We start from the raw sequence: 26,158 nt of genomic DNA on the forward strand, positions 1-26,158 counted from the left end.
ACAAAAAAGCTCAGAGTGGTTGACCCGATCAAATGCCTTAGATGCATCAATAAACCCCATCATCACTGAGGAGTTCTGTCTCAAATAAAGATGAGCTGCTTCCTTCAGGCCATAGATACACAGATCTGTTCCCAGCTTGGATTTAAAACCAAACTGGTGGTGTGTCGTTGTTATATAGTGAGAAAGTCAATAAAGCAATATCTTTTCCAGTACCTTAGAAATAACACTAGCTAAGGCTATTGGCCTGTGGTTTTCCAGGCTCCCAACTTAACTAGCTTTGATTTGGATGACAGGCACTAAGGTAACAGACAGTAAAGAGTCAGGTAGCAGACCATGGGTCATGAACCCAGAGAAGCAAAGGGCCAGGAGTACAGCAATCCTGGAGCTTGCAAACTTCAGATGTTCTGCTGAGATGTTATCTGAGCCTGTTGCCTTGTTGTTAGACAAGTGTGCTATGGCTTGTCGCACCTCACAAGGAGTGATAATCACTGCTTCCCTAATAGTAACATTTCCTACCTTGTATGGCTCACCTTTGACACAGTTATACAAGTCAAAGTAGTGCTGCCTCCATAACTCTGCTATATTATCAGCCCCAGAGACTCCTCTATGGCACTGGGCAGTGCAGTATTAGTCCTGTTCAGAGTCCTCACCTCATTCCAGAAGCCCCTCACATCATTAGATAAAAGCTTTTCAGCTATAGAGTCCACTCTCAAGTTCTGTTCATGTTTTACAATGTAGCGAATGGCATATGTATATCTCGCTCTGGTAAGCTTTTTATATTCCAGGACCAACCCTGGGTCTTCCTGCTTGGATCCATGCCTGATGTGCTAGCTTAGCTTCTGCTTGATGTGTCGCCAAATACTTGTTCCATCCTGGCTTGTTGTTTTTAGCCTTCGCACATGTAAAGTATGGGCTACTGCAATCATAAATAACATCAATAATACCTTCATACATTGTACAGAGGTCCTTATAGAGAGCTATATCATTACAGTTGAGATGTGTACACATAATTACATGTCTGGGTATATGTACATTACTCAAAGCAGTATCAGATTTCAAGCAATATGCCTCAAGATCCTTTTGTGAGAGTTTGGACCATTCCATCATAACTTTAAAGCCCTTGTTTACTTTTGTAATTACCTCTGGAAGACCTCCGACTTCCAGCTGCATAACAAGCGGCACATGATCAGACACAGAGTAGTTGTACATCATCTGCATAGATTTCAATCCAGCATGGGCATCAGCAGTACTGATGCAATGATCCAGCCATGATGTTTATATAGGTGAAGAAAACCCAGCTTCCCATAGGTACAAGCAGGTGGATTCAAGCTCCGCACCATAATGTAAGTTTATTTTTCATTTCTGTCCTTTTCATTGAACATAAGCAAATACTCAACCCACCATATTTAAATGACAGTTTTTCTAAGTTAATAGTATGGGATAATTTAGGATTGAAGAAGGGCTGCACGGTGGTGCAGCAGATAGCATTGAAGCGAGAAGGTCCCAGGTTCAAATCCCGACCTGGTGTCTTTCTGTGTAGAGTTTGCATGTTCTCTATTTGCACATGTGGATTCTCTTCGGGTATTCTGGCTTCCTCCCACAGTCCAAAAATATGCCTGTCAGGTTATCTGGTCTCTCTAAATTGTTCTTAGGCGTGGGTGTATTTTTGTTTATGTTTGTTTAGTGATTCATGTTATTTTATTGTAAACAGCCTGTCTCTGCAGCAGTTTTCAGAAAGACGGAGTTCAGTGTTCGATTGAAGCATCAGTTATATTGTCATGCAAAACATCACGAAAGTCTAAAATAAATACAATGATTTGACATAATTGCTTGAATATTTCACCAAGGAACACTATAAACACATTTAATAGTAGTATCTTACTGGACTGTTGGAGAATAGAAGACTAGAAGACCCAAAACTCAAACTATGCAAATTTTTATTGTGAATTCAGTTGACTAAACTGGTACTTGACTCAGAGGTGTGACTTGTGGCATCAACAAGTCATCTCCATGTCATGTTTTTGTTCTGCTCAGCAACTGAACCAGGTTAATTCACTGTGCTGATTGAAATCACCTGGTTTATTTGCTGAGCAGAACAAAAACATGACATGGAGATGACTTGATGATGCCACAAGTCACACCTCTGGTTGTGACTGCTTTACATAAAGTTGGGTCATAGGAAGCATGTGACGTAAATGCAAACAAACTGAAGCAGTTTAGCAGATCTTCACCTCAAAGCTTTTCCACAGATTGTCTAAATTGTGCCACAATCTGGTTTCCAGACCATCCCAAAGCTGTCTAACACTTTCAGAGTTAAGAAAGGAGTTTAAATTAGGAAGCAGTCGCTCCACCTGTGGCTATGTTGTAGCTCATCACCATCATTGTGTGAGTGTGTGTGAATGGATGAATGATACACTGTAGTGCGAAGCCTGAAAGGCGCAATACAAGTGCAGGTCATTTAACATTTATCGTTTAAATCAGCAGTGTGATCATCATCTACAGTGGACAGGTGGGATTTAAGAGAAGATGCAGAATCTTTAAAGGTGTAGGGTTAAGTAAATTGAGTAGGAGCTCGATATATATATATTAACTCTACTTATGACCAATAAGCTGGCCTTTATTGTGCTTTAATCAGAAGATTCTAGGAGCCTTTATTTATTAGGGGATTGTACTCACTTCGTTTTGATTCAGAAAACAGTCAGGTTTATAAAAGTAAAAATTTATTTTACAAACAATTAAAACATGACAAGTTAGCATTTACTGTGATGGATGGAACTAGATATGATGTATGAACATACGCGTGAATGAGATGCTAGTCAGAACTTCCGTATCTAGGAGAGGTGAGTTCTGGATGTAAAATAATTTGGTTTGCGTTAAGCTACGAGGTTGATTGTTATCAAAACCACATCCAGACGCAATCTCACTGTGTTCTACGTACCCAGGTGGAGACGCCCTTTTCGGATCCGAGATGTCAGGGGGCTCGGAGGCCCCCAGGTACCGAAGTCCGTAGATGAACTGCAGTACGACCAGGTCAGTCCAGAGTCATCTCCAGGTAACGACAGTTGGAACTAGTTTGCGTCTCAGGAATAACTCTTAACACCAACTCAGTGGCCTAGTGGTAGAGTGTCCGCCCTGAGATCGGGAGATCAGGGGTTCGACTCCTGGTCGGGTCATACCAAAGACTTTGAAAAAATGGGACCCAATGCCTCCCTGCTTGACACTCAGCATTTAAGGGGTTGGATTGGGGGGTTAAACCACCAAATAGTTCCTGAGCGCGGCTTGTCTGCAGCTCACCGCTCCCCCAGGGGATGGGTCAAATGCGGAGAATAAATTTCACCACACACCTGTGTGTGTGTGACGACTAAATGGGACTCTTAAGGAGTTGAACAAATCAGCTTGTTCTGCAGGAACTATCTTGTTGTATCAGCTTCGCAGGTGCAAACAGGTTTTGACGACGTGTCAAAAGCTTTGGTGGGTTAAAGAGGTTTTTGCTTCAGGTGGCCGGGCCTGAAGCTTCTCTAGAACTCATCACCAGCGTAATCTGGTTTTAAGGTTCTCATGTTATGATTGTGTAGCCAACCAAAGGTTGACAAGTTTGGATGTTGCCAAGAATATCAGAAACACGCCTTCTTTGACCCGGAGGCTCTGACCTGGGTAAAAGGTTAATTATGTGTCATGGACTTAACTTTACCTTACTTTGTACTTGTGTGAGTGCAAATGTTATGACCTTGTCAAGTAAACATGCTGAAACAATCATTGAGCAAAGATGAATGAAACATTTCATTATTTATAATTATTATAAGTAGCAATAAACAAACGTTTATTTAATGATTAATTGGCTTAAGTTTCAGAAGTTCATATTTAATTTTGAAATCTTCTTTCTTCTTTGACGCAAGTTTAGTTAAAGGGGTGCTCTGTGAGGGACCCAGGATGTCAACAAGCAGTTTGGGATCTTGTGGCTTGTTGGCAGCTAGAATATAAAATCCACTTCATAGGATTGAATTAGGTCTGTAGATGACCGATGACCTGTAGGTCATCTGTAGGTGAAAACTGACCATTTGTGGACATTACAAAGGTGTGGAACACTGAAAAATTATTTTGTTAATGATTATTTCTGATTGTAACCAGTCACACTGAGTTTTAATGCAGGCTACATGAAGATATACATTAAAACTAGGATGTGAAAAGCCTGAAAGCGTCATACTGTCACTTAACGCTCATGGACTCACCCATCTTGACTCACGAAATGGAAGGCTGTTGTTGGTTTAGCATTCAGGAAACAGCAGAGCACCTCTTGGCTAGTAGAAGCTAACTGTTAGCGTTAGCAACTCCACCACATGGCAGAAGTCCTCCAGGCTTGAGTTATTTGTGGAGAGGAAACATCCATGTTGCAGACCAAACAGAGTCAGTGGGAGAGTTGAGTTGCTTTTAGCCAATCAGAGGCAATATGTCCAAATATCAGGAAGTCAGACTCCAAATCCTGCCCTCTGAAGCTCTCCTCTGATGTGGCATTCTGCTAGTTCCTGAAACAGGTGCACCAGGGCTTTTTGTACCCAGAGTACGACTTACAAGTCATTCATTCCGACTAGAGGCCACTGCAAATGTATTAATTAAACGAGTGAACCACACTAAGTCTAAGTGAGCATCACACAAGCATCAGGAAGAGGAAAGATGAAGATAAAACGAAAAAAGGAAAATTAAATGTAAATATAATCTACAGTATTTTTAGTCAGTGCAGCTTTTGAAATCCCTGATCCTTTGATGCAGTTTCTCTGTAGTGTTCAGAAAAACTCAGAATGAAAGTTGATATGTGAGATATTTGTGTATGAGTGTGTGATCTTAGCTGTCGGCAAAGAGCAGCAGCCATTCAAAAAACTGTTAGTGGAGGAGAGATGAGGGGTGGGATGAGACCACCCCCTTTCTCTGCTTTTATGGTAAAGACACACACATGCAGGCAGATTTGATTTTCATGCGATGAGTTCACCAGCTTCATTGAGTTTAACATTTACAACACATTTGGCACAACTAGTCAACCTTTGTGACGTGAGCGTAACTTTTAGAGATCTGACCGTAAACACGAGAGGAGGCCGAGCAGTTTTCTGGCTCTGCTGACACACCAATATCTGGCGCGTCATAGCCTCGCACTGATTGGTGGAATGGCGCAAACTGTGACTAGCTCGATTTCTGATGATTGCTTGGGTGAAATCCCGTAATTCTAAGAGTTTGTGAAAAAGCACACCGACATCTTTTATGATGTGAGTGGAAGTGTCTAAATATGGAGGTTGGCCCTGTAACAGTTTAACACCTGCTTGCACGGATTTTTCGTCAGAAAAGCGAGATTATCCTGCAAAAAGTCTCTCAGCCAATAAAGAACCATATATGCTGACCGATTAGCTCATCACCATCTTCTTCTGGATTGGGCAAGAGCATGGGGCGGTGCCTGGTCCTGGCTCAGGGGCCTCAGGTGGACCTTAGTAACTTCTGAACTGGCAGGAACACTAATATTCCATCACAGGTGGATTTTGGGAACAGGGGTCAGCGAGGAAGCTGGCTCCCTGGAGGGCTTAGGCCCCCCAGCCTTTCTTCCCCATCCTCTGACATTTTCCTCCTCCTGATCCTTCACATCACCACATAAAAATGCACATAAATCTTATGGTGTGGGCAAGTTCAGGGGTGCGGGTGTTCATGGCTCTGACTCTTGAACAAATTTCCTCGAGAGTCAAGTCAAGTCAAGTTTATTTAAATAGCGCCAAATTACGACAAGAGTCGTCTCAAGGCACTTCACATAATAAACATTCCAATTCACAGTTCATTAAGCCAATCAGAAATAATGTTTCCTATATAAGGAACCCAGCAAATTGCATCAAGTCACTGACTAGTGTCAGTGACTATACAGCAATCCTCATACCAAGCAAGCATAAAGCGACAGTGGAGAGGAAAACTCCCTTTTAACAGGAAGAAACCTCCAGAGGATCCTGGCTCAGTATAAGCAGCCATCCTCCACGACTCACTGGGGATCGAGAAGACAGAGCAGACACACACACACACACACACACACACACACACACACACACACACACACACACGCACGCACGCACGCACGCACACACACACACACACACACACACACACACAAACACAAACACACACACGGACAAGTAATGTGTCTACAGTTATATTGTGATGTCTTAGTAAATATTCTATTTGGTGAAAGATAAACTTCATTGTATTTATCCTAGAGAGGGATTGGACTTTCCTCTGGAGTTGCTCCCAATGAGAGGCGCCAAGCAGGGATGGGCATACTTGTTGCCCCCCATCTTGGTGCCTGTATGTTGTGGGGGGATGGTGGTTAGGGATGCTGTCAAGTCGAAACTCAGCACAACTTGAAGGGAGTTGACTTTCAAATACTTTAAAGGAAGAAGCATTTTCTAATATATATTATAAATCCAAATTCAGCTAAAAGATACTGAGAAAATAGTTTAGTTTTCGTGCATTTCACTCAGCCCTATTTGGTAAGAAAGAAAGAAACAATCTTTTATATAGCAAACATAAAGCTCTACAAAAAATATGTAAAAAGCTAAACTAAACTAAATATATATATATATATATATATATATATATATATATATATATATATATATATATATATATATATATAAACAATCTGGTGTACAGATTGCTTTATTATGTCATTTTAGCAACTAGCTGAAACCCTAACCCATAGCAGCCACCTCTGGAAGGTTTATTAACAAAAAGCAATTTTTAGTTGAAAGACTTGTGCGTATTTAACATTAAAATTCCCTTCTGTCAATTCCTGTTTTAGTCTTTTTCAAGGCTGATTAAACCGGGTTAGGGTTAGCAAGTGCCACCTACAACACTTAGCACTTGAGATGCAGTTTGGATGAGAAGGGGTTAACATCACTTCATTAGGCATGTTTTCATTGTCGGAACTTCAGGATAATTTTTAGGAGGAGGAAATTTACAGGGAAATATGACGGCTCGGTCCTCTCAGTTGCGTCTCCATACAGATTCAGTCCTTTCAGAACTTTACACAGACGTCAGCAAATCACGACTGCTTTGGCAGGGAGTGATGTCACTGAGGGGCGCCATTCACAGTAACATTAAGTTTTAGTCTGTCAAAGTACAGGATCATTTAAAGCTGTTTCAGCGAATCTACAGAACAAGCTAGGTTTTTAAAGCAAACACAGTCATGGAACATTTACTCCTCCCCTCTGGGATCTCCCCTGAAATGCTTCTGCCAGAACGGGAAACCCATGATGTCAAAGGCCACAAGATCGTGCTAAACACCAGTCACCTTTTCTAGGTTCAAATCATGTTATTTAAACCTTTGGGAGCAAAGGTAGACACAGTATATGATCAAACATTACCGTTGGCACTACTGAGATGTAATTTTTCTCGAATACAAGTCATTTTTATCAGCCTAAATTCGTACCTGGAAATTAAACGGTTTGTTTCAGTGAAACTCCGCCCACGTCCACTCTGACAAAATATGCCTACAACAACAGCATCTTAACTGAATCAGTTGTTGTGTTGGCAATGGTAGTCCAATGGTAAAGGCAACTGTCTGAGCACTCTAACTACTGCTTCCGCTTCCGGTCGGTAACAAGATGGCGCCTGTGCTTGGCTTAGCCGCAGTCACCGGCCACTTTTTCAAACTTTTCTCCACTAACCTCCTCTTTTCCACCTTGCTCCTGTCTGCGATCCTCTTCAGTAGTGTCCCTGCTACCATCTCCTATGATCGCCAGACTCTTTTGTCCTTCCGTTCGTTCACGATCGCCCAAGATGCTCCGAGGACGTACCATCGTGTTTGTTTACCTGAGCAGCGCACTGGCCCGGAGGCAAACGACGATCACGAGCTACGCACCTCCAGATATGTTTGTCCAGTCCCGGGAAAACGTCGGAGGAAAAGAGGTATACGAGCAGGAATCCAGGTGAGAGTAAAACTTCTCTTAAAGCGTGGTTTATCTAGTAAACATCGGCGTGATCTTCTAGCTTCTTGTCCTTTGTTTGGTGACCTGAGCGCCACTTCCGCATTCCCGCCAGGCCGCGTTGTGGCGCGGTTCATCCGTCCAAGTTTTTTAAGGTCAGTTTATCCTCATTCCTCAGTGGTTTCTCCTCCTGTTCCCTCCATAAGTGGTTTTTATAAACACCGTGGTTCCAACCCTTCTAATTTACGTCCACTAACTCCAGCTGTTTCTGTAGTTTCTGATTCCTCCACCTCACTCTGCATGGCTCTATTAAATTCCTGCTCTGTTAACAATAAGTCCTTCCTGCTCAATGATCTAATTCTGTCTAAAAACCTGGATTTTCTGTTTCTGACTGAAGTTTGGCAGCAAACATCTGATTACTCTGGTCTGATTGAACTCTGCCCGAGTGGTCATTCTTTTCTTAGCCAGCCCCGGGGTTCTGGTTGTGGTGGAGGCCTAGCTGTTGTTTTCAGAGACCATCTTCCATGTAGCTCTACAACCTCTGGTCACTTTGCTTCCTTTGAACTGCAGCTGATTAAAGGCACAGTCCGTAAAATGACACCGGCAGGGTGAGAAGGAGGAGATTTTTAAATTCGAACGGCTGTTGCTCACTCCCCCGCCCTTCCTGAAAGAGCCGAAAGCCACACCTCCTAATGTGCACGTGCAGGAAAAGCCGAGTCAACACCAGAGTATTGCGTCTTTGTAATAGAGCTGAGGTAGTGTTAGCAGTGGAGTTATCTGAGGTAAGAAAGTTGTTTTTAACCAGCACATTAAACACTTACTGTTTACAAAAGGCATTTTATAAAGAATATCTATAAATATATTTATATTTTAAAATACCAGTAACAGTTAACAATCTATATTGTAAATAAAATTAATCCTATCAAATTGTTAGCATTTGTTACGAGTAATTAGCTTATTTTTAATTGCTTTGCCATTCATGATGGGATGAATATATCAAAGCATATAAATAATTTATGTGGAAATCATGAATAAACACTGCATTCTGTGTAGTCCTCCTATAATCATGGTTGTTTTCATAGTTTGTTTATTGTTGGTTTAGCCCTAATTTGGACTAGATGTAAACCTGATCTGTGTCAAAATTGATTAATATGCAAGAGTAATTTTTATATTAGTATAATTATTTAAAAATTCTAATACATTTTAGAGTTCAGTGATTGAGGAATCCTCTGAAGAAGTTTGAACCTCCCATTGCATCCTCAAGACGTGGTGCAAAAAGGAGATGCCCACCATCATCTCAAATCCGTGGTGCATCCAGATGCCGTGGTGTTTCTAGAGGCCGAAGAAGTGTGAGACACTCAGCTGTGGACCTTGGAGATGAAGATATCCCTCGAATTCGGAATCTTCGTTCCGAGCGAAGACTTTGAACGTGTAAGCATAACAATATTACACTAAATTATCCTAAATACTGTTGCTGTAGCATCTCTTTCCACTTTTGTAGCAACACATACAGAACCTGAACCCTCAGCAGGCTATTGACATCCTTACCATGGTGCTGGACAGGCACTGGTGTTCTCTTTGATGTACTTGCCCCTCTGGTCCATCTGCCACAACACCTCCAACCAACCTTCATGGCGTGTATAACTGCAGAGAGATGCCAATTGATTTGGAAAGGAAATGCTGCCAACAGCCTCCCCAGACATGTATTTCAACTGTACCACACATGGAGGAGTTTATTCTGCAAAATGGTGTTCTTCGCCTGGCCAGAACATTGTGGAATGAGTTTCGAGCAGTTTATGAAGACCCGGACCCTGGTGAGGACAACAGACAGTTCCGCCATGCCGCTTACAGTTTGTAGCTTCTGGAGGATACGGGAAAAACTCCCTGACCCCAATGGTAACTACACTGGTTTTCTTCCAAGATGATTGTAAATAATTGTATATATTTAATATTTTACATCAGTTTGTTTTTTATATATTTGTGTTTGATGCTCTAATAAAGTGTTCTAAAGCATAAATCTCTGTTGCATTTGTAAAAATACCATAAGTGTTAAAACTCCTGCACAACAACAAAAGCTTATATCTACCTCCAGCATTTTACATACATTTTTAAATTATTAGTCCTTATTTCCCAAAAATATATCTTTATTTTCAAACAAAAAAAAACAGGAAACAAAAATAAAGAAGGTTTTGGGTTTTCTCTTGCCTCCCCCAACACCTATGTCTGTGGCAAAGTTTTACCTGTAAATACAAAATAAACTCAATTAGCAGTGGACTATTGTGTGGAAGATATAAGGCAGATAATGTTTTATTATACCATCACCGCGAGTCCGTAGGTGTTGTAGAAGTTCCTCTGTTGATGGTGCAGGAACTCCGGACAGCAAACCATAACGCCTTGGATCCTCAGGCCTTAGCTTGTAGCGTCGAGGAAGACCTTTCTTGCTTGTCAAACGTTGGTTGACGATCATGGTTTGGATCTCTGGGATGCAGGAGTAGCCTTTTGCCACCTTCTCAGAATACAGCCTCCAGCATCTAGATTTTTTGTTGAATATTTTATGGTATCTGGAATGACACATACCATAACTTGTAGTATCCAACAAATTAGCTGAAAAAGTGTTTCAAATTAAATGAAAGGAATTACCTTATGTGTATTTAAGGTGTGTAATCCTCATCACCGCCGTCATCAGTACCGCTGTCCATCTAGATGGTTTTGTCCTCCTCTGAAGACGAATCAACTTCTGGTTCTCTGGTGACCATGTGTCATCTGATGACTCTATCCTGAATACACACAAAAAAATTTTTTAGTATGGAAAATTAGACACATTTTGTTAACATCTGAATACTTACACAGAGTTTTGAATATTATTGTACTCTTCCTCGTCAATGTTTTCTTCAATTCTCACACAAGATAACCTACAAAAGTAATTATTGGTTACTTTTCCTGACAAATGTGACAGCCGTATACAGATAAAACCTTGTACGTACATTTGTGAAGATCCTTCATTTTCAGTTTCACCTTGTTCCATCACCTCCTCCAAATTATCATACCTATGAAAATAAAATAAAAGCACAAGAATGATTAGAATCAATACATATTTTGTCATTTTGAAGGTAATAGACCTCGTCTATTGGCTGCCATCATCACCCTCTCCTTATTTTTCTCCCTCTACTTATCACGCAGTTCTCTGTATCCACTGAATTCCTTCTTTACAAATAATTTCCTGTCTCCTTCTTTACATTTTAAAAACACAATTGTGTTATCTTTTTCTCATAGACTTTGTTTAAAATAAAAATATAAATTTTTATTTTAATATTTTTAATTTAGTTGTGAAGCGCCTCAAGAGTTTTATCTTGAGAGGCACTATATAAAATATAGTTTTACTTATTTATTTCTATACATTTTTTATAGTCATTCGTTATCCCATTTCCAGAATTTCTTCAAAATAACCCACCACTAACTTAAAACAAACAGAGGCAAAACAGCTGTTCCATCGTTGGCCAGATGCTGAAAAAAACGCATAAATCTGGCTTTGTTGAAGTTTCACAAATCAGGGAAAGGTTTCACAAATCCCACACTGTGTTTTATTTTATCTGCTATTATAGTAGAATAACCTAGAACAGGTTTGAATAGTGTAGGGGCTGTACTTCTTGAGCTACTGCTATTATAGTAGAATAATCTAGAACAGGTTTGAATAGTGTAGGGGCTGTACTTCTTGAGCTACAGCTGTTCCATCGTTGGCCAGATGCTGAAAAAACGCATAAATCATGCTTTGCTGAAGTTTCACAAATCAGGGAAAGGTTTCACAAATCCCAAACAAGGTTGTATGCAATCTGCTCTTATTATAGAATAATCTAGAACAGGTTTGAACAGTGTGGCTGTTGTAGTTTGTGAGCTAGAGCAGATTAAAGATGGTCAGAGTAGAGAAAAATTGGGTGTATTGACCCTTTAGCCGTTTTCCGAATCGGAAGCTAACTTCAGCCTCGTACTGATATGGCCTATAGTTAAACGCCACACTAATCATTAGCTCCCATACAAATATAACTAAAATCCCCTTTCGTTACTCAAACTTCTTCCAAATATAGCATAAATAGTTAAAGAGCAAGTCACCCCTTACAAGAAGCATATCACTCCCAATTCATGTTTGAAAAATGCAACAAATGCTGTTGCCTAGCAGACCGAGAGGGTGGAGCCACTAACAAATACACACACTCACGACATTGTGACATCATAATGTACCAGTTTACATCACAGCATACCTCTTAGCCAATAGCGGTGGCAGATTTAAATTCAAATGCAGTGAAGAGTTTTTACCTGACAACGGCACAACTCTGACAGTTTCAGGCAGAAAATTAAAATTTTAACTAACATGCACTAAAGTGCAAAACTATTGACTACACGTGTCTGTAGCACAATTAGACACACATTTATATAGTTTATCAGAAAAAAATTATTGATTTGGGGGTGACTTGCTCTTTAAAGACTAACATCGATTCATGTCGACTTAGCATTCAAGCTAATGCTACATTAGCCAATAAGACACTAAGCATACAAAGCTTGTTTGCTCTATTACTTCTTTCAGTGAAAGAAAGATTTTAAGTAAATTTATCCAAAAAACAATAAATAACTTACCTGTCCAAAAGATACTTTGCCAACTTCATCCGTTTTCAGGCCAGATCACGAAACAGTGAGCCGAGTGAGGCGCGTGACACTGCTGTGCTTGTGCACGCTGAGATCTAATGCTCGTTCTCGATGATTGACAGCTGCCCCCTGGTGGTAATGCAGCGCTATTGGTCAACGCGTTAGGCTTTTAGAAATATTGGCTGAGCTCTGCAGGGCAGGGGATGGACTTAGGAGAAAATTGAAATTTTAAAGATTATTTACTTTTTTAAATAAAACTAGGTCAGTTGGTCAAAATTAAAATTTTTTAAAGGTATTTCACATTTAAATCTTGCATACCCTGTCTTTAAAGTCGGGCGTAAGGACCCATTCTACTGTGCTGTGGTTTATCATCCATCTGGTCCAAACAGTTCTTTCCTTCAGGAGTTTAGTGACTTTCTATCCTCCACTGTGAAGCTGTCCAGACTGGTGATTGTGGGTGACTTTAACATCCAAGTTGATGATCCCTCTGATCACTTTGCCATGAATTTCTCCAGCCTTATGGACTCCTTCATCTTTACCCAGCAAGTTGGCCCCACACACACCAGGGGGCACACTCTAGACCTTGTTTTTACCCTGAGTCTAAATGCTCACAGTGTTTGTCCTGAGGACGTTTATATTTCAGATCACCATTGCATTTTCTTTAACTTGTCAGTTTCTGCATCCTCACCTCCTGCTCGCCGTATGGTTAGTTCTCGTTTTCTTAATGAGAGCACAGCTAGCAATTTTTCTGCTGCTTTTGATCCACCCTGTTCTTCTGATAACGACCCAGATTCCTTAACTTCTCAGTTTAACAAGCACTGCTTCTCCATTCTGGACAACATCTGTCCTGTCAGAACCAGATCCGTTCCTGCAGTGAACCCTACTCCCTGGTTTAATGACAGCCTTCGCAGCCTGAAACGCCAATGCAGAAAAATTGAAGAAAACCCATCTCCACGTCCATCTGCTGCACCTAAAGGATCTTCTGACATCCTTTACCTCTGCAGTCAGAGACATTAGAGTTTCCTATTTCTCCAACCTGGTGTCCCAGAGCAAAGGGAACCCCAAGGTGCTGTTTAACACCATCAGCAGCATCGTCTCTCCTGCCTCTCCTACAGCCTCCATCCACTCTGTTGCAGACTGTGAGAACTTTCTGTCTTTCTTTGTGGACAAAGTCAATAAGGTTAGATCAAGCATCTCTCCTTCAGCCTTATCGCTGCCTCTCCTGACTCCAACCAGGCCCATCATCCTAGATAGCTTTGCTCCTGTTTCTTTGCCTGAGTTAACCAAACTACTTAACTCTATGAAGACCTCTGCATGCCCACTAGACATCTTACCCTCATCTTTGTTTAAAAGTGCTTTTCAGTCCATCGGTCCCAGCGTGCTCTCTATAATTAATGCTTCTCTGGTTTCTGGTCAGGTCCCTGCTTACTTTAAGAATGCTGTAATCCACCCGCTTCTTAAAAAAATGAGTCTCGACCCCTCACTCCATAGCAGCTTCAGACCCATCTCTAAACTCCCATTCATCTCCAAGATCTTGGAAAAGGTTGTGGCTAAACAACTCACAGCTGCTCTTGATGAACATAACATCTATGTTTGCTTGCAGTCAGGTTTTTGTAGAGCTCATTCTACTGAAACAGCTCTTCTTAGGGTCTCTAATGACCTTCTGAATCACAGTGATGCAGGGGACTGTTCTGTTCTGGTCTTGCTGGACCTGACTGCAGCCTTTGACACTGTTGACCACCACCTGCTACTGGAGAGGCTGAGAGACTGGGTAGGCCTATCAGGATCTGCTCTGGAGTGGTTCTCCTTTTATCTCTCTGAGCGTTCCTTTTCTGTGGCCGTCTCCAAGTTTAGGTCCTCCACCACCTCTCTTACCCATGGTGTCCCACAAGGTTCTGTGCTGGAGCCTCTGCTCTTCCTCCTCTATCTGCTTCCTCTTCAGAACATCCTGAGCTCCTTCAAAGGAATCTCCTACCATCTTTATGCAGATGACATCCAACTGTACATCTCCTTTAAGCCCCATGAGATGTCTAAGCTGCAGCTGTTACACACCTGCTTAGACTATCAAAACCTGGATGGCTGGGAGCTTTCTACAGCTGAATGAAGATAAGACTGAGATCCTCATCTGTGCCCCAGACAAGCTGGTTCCCAAAGTCAGAGACTCTCTTGGTCAGCTTGCTTCTCACACCAAACCTTCCGTCAGGAATCTTGGCGTGACCTTTGACCCAGCTCTCACCCTGGATTCTCATGTCAGTTCTCTTGTTCGCTCATCCTTCTTCCATCTCAGGAACATTGCTAAGCCGAGTCCCATCCTGTCCCGCTCTGAACTTGAGACAGTTCTCCACTCCTTCGTCTCCTCACGCTTAGACTACTGTAACTCTCTTTTCACGTGTCTGAGCAGAACCTCCCTGAACCGTCTACAGGTGGTTCAGAATGCCTGTGCTCGGCTTCTGACCAAGTCCTCCAAACACACCCACATCACCCCGCTTCTCCTCCAGCTTCACTGGCTGCCAGTCAACTTCAGGGTTCATTTCAAGATCCTGGTTCTGGTCTATAGGGCCTTACATGGACAAGCACCATCTTACATTGATGATCTTCTTAGTCCCTACACCCCCAGCAGGTCCCTGAGGTCCAGTGACCAAAGCCTACTGGTTGTGCAGCACCAGGCTAAAGACCAAAGGTGACAGATCATTTGCTGCTGTGGCCCCCAGACTCTAGAACTCTCTCCCCCTGAGCCTGAGATCAGTGGACTCCTTTAAAAAGCAGCTGAAGACTCACTTTTTCAATCTGGCTTTTGTATGACCTTCTTCACCACTCTCTCTTTATTCTGCTCTCCCCACCTATTCCACCTTCCTCAGGATCCACTAATTTCCCTATTTCCAATTATCTCTCTCTTTCTTAACATTTTTTAATCACAATTGTCTATTTTTGCACATTTTAAATATATTTTTAGACATTTTCTAAATGCTTTTTTATATTTTTACATTTTGTGTTTTTATGAAGCGCCTCGTGATTTTTATCTTGAGAGGAGCTATAGAAATGATACTTTCTTGCTACTACCAAGTCTGCTACATGACATCAGTTGCTTAAGCCACATATCCTGTACTGGCCAGAGGAGACAGGTTTCAGACCAGAGACTAGCTTCCAGGAGAGGAGCAGGGCCTCATTAGATTTCCTTTGAAGCATTGCAAGACTTTCAAAATGAAACTCTAAATTTGCAACTGAAACAGGAGAATGTATGAATGCAGCCAAAATGGGGTTGTTTGTTTAATTCATAAAGAAATTATAATATCACATGATGAAAAGCTCCAAAAAGTGAATTTTCATCATTTAACTCCTTTACAGCAGTGTGAATGGAGTGTGTTTGCTTGTGCTTTTGTTCTTCTTTTCATTTTACCAACACCGATTATGCTGCTAAGGCTGCTGATGTCATTTCCTACTGAGTGACAACCAATCAGTGTGAGTTCACTAAAAGTTACAAAGGTTTTGAAATGGCCCAGAAAACATCCCATTCAGCCGGTCTGGTGAAGTGGAGATACTTATATGCCAAGAAGTTCCAATACAATAATCCTGAAGTTCCAATGGTGGAAACATGCCTCATGATTGCAGATGGAAGAAGGGGACTGCTTCACAAGAACTGGGCTGCCTATGACTGTTTTGGGATAGAGGAGGAGCAATAATTACATGTGCATTCTTCAACAATCTCCCAAGACACCCCCTTCAGCATAATCCACCGTTGAACATGAGAAGCTGTGAAGTGTGTGGATTTGAGCTACAAAGAATACATTTGGTTTTCTCAACAGTGCTGGGAGTAATGCGGTACAAAAGTAATTAACTACTGTAATGCATTGCTTTTTGCTGTAATGTGGTAATGTAAGGCATTACTGGGAATGAAAATGGTAATATTTACTCGGTACAATTGTCAGTAACGTAGTAATTACAATGCATTTTTAAACCCAGAATCAAGATGCGTTTCTTAAAAATTCAAATTGTGGGAAACCCGAAAAAAGATCCAGTATCTGCATATATTACGTCATTTATGGACTCAGCTTTGCGGGCAGAGAGGACGCAGCAGTAACGGCTCAAATACTCCAGCTGCGTCCTGCACGCGGCCACTGTAACATTCACAAAATCGCTCCACTAAAGCAAAATAATTATCTTGCGATCGTTCATATCAGCGCATGTTCTCTGGTATTTTGTACTTTTCTGACGTGCTTTGCCTCAGCTGAGTTCATAATCTGTGCCCCGGTGATTTCAACTCATTGCTGCTGGAGTACCCCGCATGTGAAGATCCCTTTGGCTGATAGAAAGTAGGAAGTCTAGGAAACTGTTTTTCTGGAAGACTGAGAAAACATGCAGCATGCAGGAAAGTTAGAGAGAGAAAGGGCAGGAATTTATTCAAATAAAATCAAGAAAACAAAACAAAGTGCTTGAAAAGAAAAAAGGTAGGTAGATATCCCCAATACACATTTTTACCAGTGAAAAGCAATAATATATAAACATTTAATATTTATACATGTGATGGAATCAGATCACCCTCAAAAGTCAGTCCCACATCCAGGGCCGTATCAAGGCATTTGGGGACCAAGGCTAAAAAGATTTGGAGCCCACCACCTCACTCCCTGCTCAGTTCATATAAGATGGCAGCATGCTGGGAGAACAGATTGTTGTTGCTTTTATTTAATTAACAATCATTTTAAAGAACTGTTTTAACAGCAATCCTAGCGCAGACACCACATCACATTCCACCGGATGTGTCACGAGTTCAACGGGCATCAGATTACCAAATTCATACTGAAGTTGTTTTGTTGAAAGTAACTTAGAGTAATGCAAAAGTAGTGTGATGCCTTACATTTTAAAATCAGTAATGTTGTAATGTAATGAATTACTTTAAAATGAGGGTAACATGTAATAAACAATGTATTACAGTTTTGAAGTAACTTGCCCAACATGGTTTCTCATTGAAAGTTTTTTTACACTTCACAATGACATCACTAATCATGGAAAACTACAGCGAAGAAGTGAGTTAAAAATAACCCCCACACGCTCTAACTCTTTTCTGCTGTCCAATATAGTTTTTCACACGTGATACATAACAACTGAAACAGGTTTGGCCAAGTTCAGTGGTTTGTTTGGTTTCTGTTACACGGGAGATGAGCACCCAAATGTGCTAGAGGGGATTACGCATAGGGGCTTCAGGTCTGTAATCTGACTTTATTCTCTTGTGATGTGTGAAAATGACTAAAATTACTGTTAATTGAAACCAATATAATCTGGGATCATTTGAGTTTCTTGCATTTCTTTAATGTTTTGACAGACCTGTTACAGTAATGGAGTTTGGGCTTTTATTGTTTTGAGTCTTGCTCAGAGGTGCTCACCAGCAGGCAAACCAATAGCTGCCTACTGTCTAAGGGAATTTATTGAACCCTTTGATACATAATGGTCACTACAGTGGACAGGTGCTCAAAATGTTTTTTTTTTTTTTTTTTTTTTTTTGCTATTAAGCACAGCTGTTGAAGACCTTATTGCATTTGAGCCCCTCCATTTGGACTTCAGTAAGTCAAGCCAACATATGACATGTTCAGAATGCACGCTGTCCACTGAGGTTGACACGTAATAAATTATTTGTAAATTTTTAAATGTTGCAAAAAATGCTGTTGAAATTTGTTTCATTCACAAATATGAATGAAAAAAAGTTTAAAAAATCATGGTTGAAGATTTCATAATTTATTCATCAAAGGGTTAACTTGATTTAAATGGTCTTGTCCACTTTATTTCACTTCAATGCAGCCTTTAGTTTAGGTACATTCAGTGAGAATAACCCTAATGTAACAATGTGATGCACTTCAACACTTAAAAAATGTTTTCTTTTTTCACAAATTGATTTATGTTCCTCTGTTCCACTCACTAAAGAGGCTGTTATCTTCATTGCTTAAACCTAACACAGTGCCCTACTTGAAATGTGCTTGAATGTACATTTTACTTAAGCCAGTATCAGTATTCCTAACTTTTTTTTATCACTTGTGTTTGAATTATTACAGGGAATAGCTGTTGTAATATAAGAAGCACCTTTCTGTCCTACTGACAAAAACTAACGCACCACACAGCCCGTAGTGGTGATACCATTTGTTCACAAATGTGACAAAGCTATAGAATTCCAAAGAGGGAGGGGTTTGCTCAGACGGTCCACTAACGTTCAAGTTTTAATGGAGGAAACTTCTGGCAGTTGTTTTATTTTATAGTGTCTTAGACAGAAAGTCATAGATCGCCTTTTCCAAAATCAGCTGCACATGCTGACGTATTCGATGTGTTTGATAAGGATGAAAACACAAGAATCACAACAAATTGTGAACAGGATAGTAAATGGATGTGCTGAGGGACAGACTGCTGATGAATGACTGTCTCACAAAGAACAACCAGTTTCTTTAGTTTTTATTTTGCTTTACAATCTAATTTGGGGGGAAATGTTGATCTCCAACCCTGAAATTGAGTTGAATCTCTAACCCTTTTTAAAAGTGTACAGTTATTGATTCCCTTGGTGAAAGTATTGATCTGAATGTGACCCATCACTGAGGAGCAGTGGGCTGTCATTTGTTTGGTGCCCAGGGAACAACTTTCAGGGTCCAGTATCTTGACAAGGGAACTTGGTTTGATCCACCGGGTCCTGAGATTGAGCTGCTCACATTCAGATCAGTGGGCGATCTCCCCTCCCACGTGTGTCCCATTGATTACCTGGTTGAGCTACTTTTGGCTGGTTTGTGTGCCGGACTAACTCTGGGACATCTTGGATCCTGTCTGCTCAAGCCGACCTTGGCTTCAGTGGTTTTTGAACTTCATCATGGAGTATCTCAGTAGTCTTTCAGCCTAACCTTCTCCAGTTGCTGGCTAAACTTTCTTTTTTTTGTTATTTACCAAAGAAAAGAATCATAATAAGATATTTTTAATAGACCCTACCTGTCTGATCAGGCTCCAACATCATGCAAACTGATTTTCAAGCGTAAATAAGCACAAAACAGATTTCACTTCTGATTTTTCTGTCTTTTTAATTGTTTTGGTCTCTCACTATCACTTTGGTCCATAAATATTTGTGTCTCATTCTTTATCTTTACTGCTCTCCTGCTCTTATAGGTATGTTTCCTCACTCAGCAGTGTGCTGCAACACATTCTTACACCCTAAGCGTCGAAACATGACGCGGTGTGACCAAGCGTTTGTTTCCGACGCGTTGGGAGCCACTAAGCGTCAGGAGGCGAAGCGCTGTGCCAGAGCGTCGGTTTCCGACGCCCGCGTTAAAACGGAGATTTCACCGACATTTCACTTCTAACCTCTAGCGGTTGAACCTTTCCCTCACCCACATCCTAACCTTAACCCAGTATGTCAGTGTAAATTTTCCATTAAGCGTGTTTGAGAGGAACGACGAAACGTGAAACAAAGCCTTGCATACGCAAGCTGGTGAAGGTTAATATGGGGGAGAGGGGAAGGTTAAATAGCAAGAGGGTAAAGGTTGCAATTCGGTCAAATGTCCTTTTACCGCGGGCGTCGGATACCGACGCTCTGGCACACCGCGTCACCTACCGACGTACAGGAGCTCCCCACGCATCGGAAACAAACGCTTGGCCACACGTGAGATTGTATTGCAACATTAAAGATGTGGTAAATCATTGTCAGCATTGTTTTCTGCTTTTTGTGCTTTGCTTTTCTCCATTCATTTTAGCTTTTTTCCACTGTTTCCTCTTTGTCTTCCACAGCCCAAACAAAAATACCCCAAAATGCCACAGAAAAAGATATTTGTGGTCCTTCTTCTTGTTTGTACTGTCAGCCTTGTGGTTCACAACAGGAACTTCTTCAGCTGGTGAGTGACTCTAAACAACTGAAAACTCTGACAATGGAGGGAATTTGTCATTTTATCTTCTATTAAAATAAGTAGAGGCCAGCCTCATAATAATAATGAGTGCTAGATGTGGCAGAGCTACTATTTAGCCTCAGAAACCAAATAATTAGAGATGTGCTAGATGATTTTCAGCACTGTTTTCTGTTATTTGTACTTTCTCTATTCATCTTACATTTTTTCCACACTGCTTATCTTTACTTTGAATGTCTCTTCTAGTGACTGTCCTACATTTGTGTCAGGAACACATTATTCTAACCTGACTTCCTTTGTCTTTAATCTAAGGACCTGGGAGGCCATCCACCTGGAGTACTCAGCCCAATACTCCCACACAGCCTCGGACGTGAAGCCAAAGCACACCAGCATAGCCTTCCTCGAGACCCAAAAATCAACCAACAGCACTATTCAGAACATGTATGCATGCAACACTTTGACCTTTGACTTGGGTGGAAATATAGACCAACCAGCAACAGATGTAGCTTATGCAAGGGCCTTTGTGATAAGCCTAATATACACAGTGCATTTTTCAGCTGTCACGAAGGACTGCTTCATGTCATAGTAGCCAGGGGCGGCGCTAGGCCCGGCTACTTGGGCTCAAGCCCTGAATGTTTTTTGAAAAGCCCCGGATCTAAAACATGGAAGTAACATGCAGTACCAAAGTCCAACAGAGAGGGAGCAGCTGGCAGTAGTTTGTATACAGCCTGCCTGAGCCTCCACCACTGAAGAAGAAGCCCTTCAGCAGCTGGCTTCTTCTGCAGTCTCTGCCTGAAACGCATGTGTGAAGATGGACATAAGGACGTTTTTTTAGACAAAAAGTACCGCCACAGAACCCCAGCTTTGATGAGACTGGTGTTGACTCAGGTTTGTGAGTCTTTTTGAAAATATTTGTTGTGCTGCTGGTTTGCCTAAAGTTAGCTTACTATCAGGTAAAGTTGTTGGAGAAAGAAAGGGAATATTTACTATCATCTCACACTAAACACTAACAGGAACAATACTCTGCCCTGAAAATGCTTAATATGTAGCTTCAGATTAAAAATTATGTGGTACAAGACATATATGATGTTGACTAGTGCGTGTCACGTGTGTGTGCGCGTGCGTGCTTGTATGCGCGCGTGTGTGTTAACCCCCAGATCTTCTTCAGTCCTAAATCCGCCCCTGATAGTAGCTTCGTTTACATGCACCAAATGTCCCCTATCCGATACAAAATCTTAGTTAATCGGAAATCCCAAATCTCTGTTTACATGGACACTAACTAATAATCCCATCATGCCCTAAGTATGGACATCAATCGGAATGATAACCACTTCTCTTAATCATAATGGAATTTCATTCTGATCAGGCCATATCGGATCAGAATATTCCGACATGTTTACATGAAGAATTTTAATCTGATAGGGCATTTGTTCTGATTACTTGTGCACGTGTAAACATGGCTACTGTGAGGTGTCACGCTGCAAGCTCAGGAGGATTGGACCCAAAGAGCAGAACACCACAACTCAAAGCTGGAGAGGTCGTATAAAAATAAAAATCCTTTTATCAGGAAAACCAAGACTGCAGGACTCTAAGCAAGGAATAACTAAAGTTCTATAGACGAAAAAACCAAAAGCTCACTCATGAGCAAGGGACTATAAATCTGTAGAGGACAAGGCAACGCTGACAAAAGACAATGGACCAACAAACACTGAGGGACAAGACAGGGTTTTTAAACACAGAAGTAATCAGGGGAACAGGTGACAGGAGTGAGGAGTGAGATCTGGAGGGAAGACAGGTGCCATCAATAACCTAAATGGGGGAAAGAACTGAGCAGGAGGGAAGGTAAACATAAACCTGTAAAACACTGAATAACTAAACCTAAAGACTAAGGGCAAATATAAACAACTAATAACTAGAGGAGGATTAATACAAAATCAAATAGGAACTACCAGGGAGTGACTAGGGGGAAACATGAGGGAAGCCTAGAGAGAGCTGGGGATCATAATGAGTGCGTTTACCTGCAGCCAGTAACCCTTTTAAAACCCGAATATTCACAATAACCCGGTTCCGCAGGTCCATGTAAACACTGCCAAAAACCCGGATATGCTCATAACCGGGCTTTTAAAAACCCGGTTACTACACCTGGGGTAACCCTTTTCTGACCCGAATGTTTGGTCGTGTAAACGCATATCGGGATATCCCCATCAAAGCGTGTGTTCTGCGCATGCTCTGTTCGCAAGGAATCTTGGTCTTTTGAGTAGCGAGACGTCTTGTATGCACCAGAACACCGGAAGTAAACAACAAGTTGGGAGCAACATGGCTAGTCGCGGCACAGCACCGCACTTTTGGAGTGACGAGGAAACTAAAGCGCAAACAAACGCGGCCGCTATCTCTTCCGAACTGGGAAACATGTTGTTGTTTTCACGGATACCGGAACAAGAAGAACCAGAAATGACGCTTTTGTGTCTGGACGTAGTCCATACGTCCTGACGTAGTCCATACGTCCTGACGCTACCCCAACGTCCGCATTTAAATCGGGTTATGCAAGTTAGAGGTAACTCTTTCTATTTATGCTTGTAAACGGGTTATTCTGATCAACTCAGAAACCCGAATACCGACTTTAACCCGATCATAACCCGGATATTGGCTGCATGTAAACGTAATCACAGAGACACAAGGGGAGAACCTGGAGTGAGAACAGGAGGGGGCTGGGGATCAGAGGGACACATGAGGACTCAAGAGAGGTGCCACACTATACAGCCCAAGATTTCAGAGAGGCAAACAGCACAATGCCTCACTTTAGCAGGCCACGATAATGTCATCTTCACTTCATAAACTCACTAGTTTTTTGCATCACTCCTAGAGTGTATTTACATTGGTCCATTGGAGACTGAAGAGCGTAGATTTTCTGGCAATGTTTCAAGACTGAGGCTTGATTTGGTCTGGAAAGTATTCAAATAGTTGTCGGCCGGCTGCTTATACAGACCTGAAAATTAACTTCATGTTCCATGTTCTTCATCACGACAAGAAATTTGCGTAACATGGCCAAAAAAATTCACAAGTGGAGAGAGTTTTCTCCTTGGAGATGATTTCTGAGTGTTTTTTCTCGATTGCTTAAACACATTTCTGAAAACAGTAAACACATTCATAATGTCTCACCCAATTTCCCAAACATCGTATTTTCATGTCAAGATGAAGCTCTACAGTCAAAACCATTCACTCTTGCTGAAGAACCAAACTTTGCCCACAGACATCACACACACAAGGCCTCACAAACCCACACACAACATAGTCTTACACCATGGTGCAATACATTAAAAACTGGCAAGTTATGTTGTTTGTGGTTCTTCCCCACTGAAACCTTTTCATCTGATGAACACAAAAGACTCAGCCAATGTAAATATAGTTGCACATATTTATTCACGTATACAATACAACACTCACCACAAACATTATTTCCACCTCAGCATCCTGTCTTTGGTCTGGGTCAGGCCAGAGTGTCTCATCCCCATCACAGGCTATATTGGCCCTAGGCGGTGTTCTGATGACAGAGGCAACAGTAAAGCAACTTACATTTGGCTGGACTCATTGTCTCGTTTCCCCCATCTTCCTACCATGGACAAGGACAAGGTCAACTAAAGTGGCTCGAATTCCATCCAAGACCACTTGTCTCCTTGCCCTTGCTTTTACCCTCCACCTCCTCCTCCACCTGGTGTCCTGGACCTCTTTCTCCTCCTCCACCTCCTCCACCTGGTGTCCTAGACCTCCTTCTCCTCCTCCACCTTTTCCACCCTGGTGTCCTAGACCTCCTTCTCCTCCTCCTCCACCTCCTCCACCTGGTGTCCTAGACCTCCTTCTCCTCCTCCACCTTTTCCACCCTGGTGTCCTAGACTTCCTTCTCCTCCTCCTCCACCTCTTCCACCCTGGTGTCCTAGACCTCCTTCTCCTCCTCCTCCACCTCTTCCACCCTGGTGTCCTAGACCTCCTTCTCCTCCTCCTCCACCTCTTCCACCCTGGTGTCCTAGACCTCCTTCTCCTCCTCCTCCACCTCTTCCACCGTGGTGTCCTAGACCTACTTCTCCTCCTTTTCCTTGGCATTTCTTTGGATCAATTTTTTCAAACCTGAATGAGCCGGCATTGGCCCTTTACGTAATCTATCCATCAAAGTTTCTGATTGGTGTGTGTTACATTGTGACATCTAGTGTTTCCAGATGGTTAATTGTGTGCTAATTGAGCTCAAGCTGCACTGACTTCTGTTATCATTATTGACTGCTAGTGCTTTCTAAATGACCACATGGTGTCAGCAGTGAAAAATGTTGGTATTTGTGTGTAGAGTTTTGCACTAACAGTTCATCAAATCTGACGCGTTTATAAAAGCAGGAGAGTAGTGTGTATGGTTCAGGGAAATGGGTGTGCTATTTAAAAAATATCATTACGGTTTTTGGAATTTGAGTTCAAAAGGTTGGCTATAGTGTTCAATCAATCGAGAAAAACTGTAACAAATCTCTATGGCTCTTCGTCATCTCCTCTCTTGGGTTTTGAGGACATTCTGTACATGAAACTTACTATGTGAACAGATATGTCTAATAGGGCCATCAGTCCTGAAATTTTTTTAATCGTGCTGAATCAAGAGTTTCATTGTTAACTCATGATTATTCGCAATTATTCCCAAATTACTTAAAGATTGTAAATGTTCCATAACATGGTATTTTTCATGTTTTTATTGCTCCTTTAGGTTGTTGAAGCAGACATTATATGCAAATGTATGTTTGTAGTTGCAACAATTCCAAATAAAGACTACTAGATAAATATAATTTCTTCCAGAAATTATGTTTGAATGCTGATTGCTGAAAATGATAGCTGAAGCTGCTTAAAGGTAATTGAGAAATGGCTCAAAGCATAAATGTCTGAATTCAGTTAAAACCTGAACAGTAATGCTGTTTAAAAGGTATTTTAGCAGAAATAGTTTAATACTTGAATTATTAGAAAATTTAAAGCAGAAATCAAACACGAAGAGCTGTAGTTTAAATCATGAAACTCATAGTTAGAATGCAAACATTGTATTGAGCGTGTAGTGTGAAAAAAGAAAAAGAAAACAAAAATTTTGAAATTAAGTCCAGCTCTTTAGCTGCTTAAGTTAGATTATGAGCTGAAGTAAAGTTGAAACAGAGGTGAAATATTCAGGTATTCGCAGAAATTTGTGAACAAAAAACAGCAAATTTTTACAGTTTCACTGAATCCTAATAAATACAAAAAACTGTCTATAACTTCAGCTGCAATCAAACCAAAACTGTAAAAGATATTTTAAAAAGCTGCTTCAATAAGTTTGGTTCCAATGTCTTGTGACCTATTATAATATAAAGGATGTGTCTAGGTTCACTTCTGTTGACATACTAAGCTCAGAAACAGCAGTAAGTAATAGGCTGGATTTAAAGCTTTCTACAATAAGTCCAATTGGCTCATCTCTGTGTGATTTGCATTGCTATGGTAGTAGTTAATATAAAGCATCTTTAATATTGTAGCAAGACCAGCTACCTCTTTGGGTCCATCTGTTGTAGGCTTCACCTACAGTGGTGTGAAAAACTATTTGCCCCCTTCCTGATTTCTTATTCTTTTGCATGTTTGTCACACAAAATGTTTCTGATCATCAAACACATTTAACCATTAGTCAAAGATAACACAAGTAAACACAAAATGCAGTTTTGAAATGAT

At 41.2% G+C, this 26,158-nt stretch overlaps 1 protein-coding gene across 1 annotated transcript; it reads left to right on the plus strand.

Moving 5' to 3' along the window:
- Positions 1-1,564: 1,564 nt before the first annotated feature.
- On the plus strand, positions 1,565-8,632 carry LOC139062046 (uncharacterized). Its single transcript, XM_070542200.1, has 3 exons — positions 1,565-1,623; positions 2,913-3,030; positions 7,767-8,632. Exons 1-3 carry the CDS (start codon positions 1,565-1,567, stop codon positions 8,559-8,561), a joined length of 972 nt encoding a protein of 323 aa, XP_070398301.1. The 3' UTR covers positions 8,562-8,632.
- The last annotated feature ends 17,526 nt before the right edge of the window (positions 8,633-26,158 follow it).

Source organism: Nothobranchius furzeri, chromosome 2 (genome assembly GCF_043380555.1).
Source record: "Nothobranchius furzeri strain GRZ-AD chromosome 2, NfurGRZ-RIMD1, whole genome shotgun sequence".
In the NCBI taxonomy this organism is placed as follows: domain Eukaryota; kingdom Metazoa; phylum Chordata; class Actinopteri; order Cyprinodontiformes; family Nothobranchiidae; genus Nothobranchius; species Nothobranchius furzeri.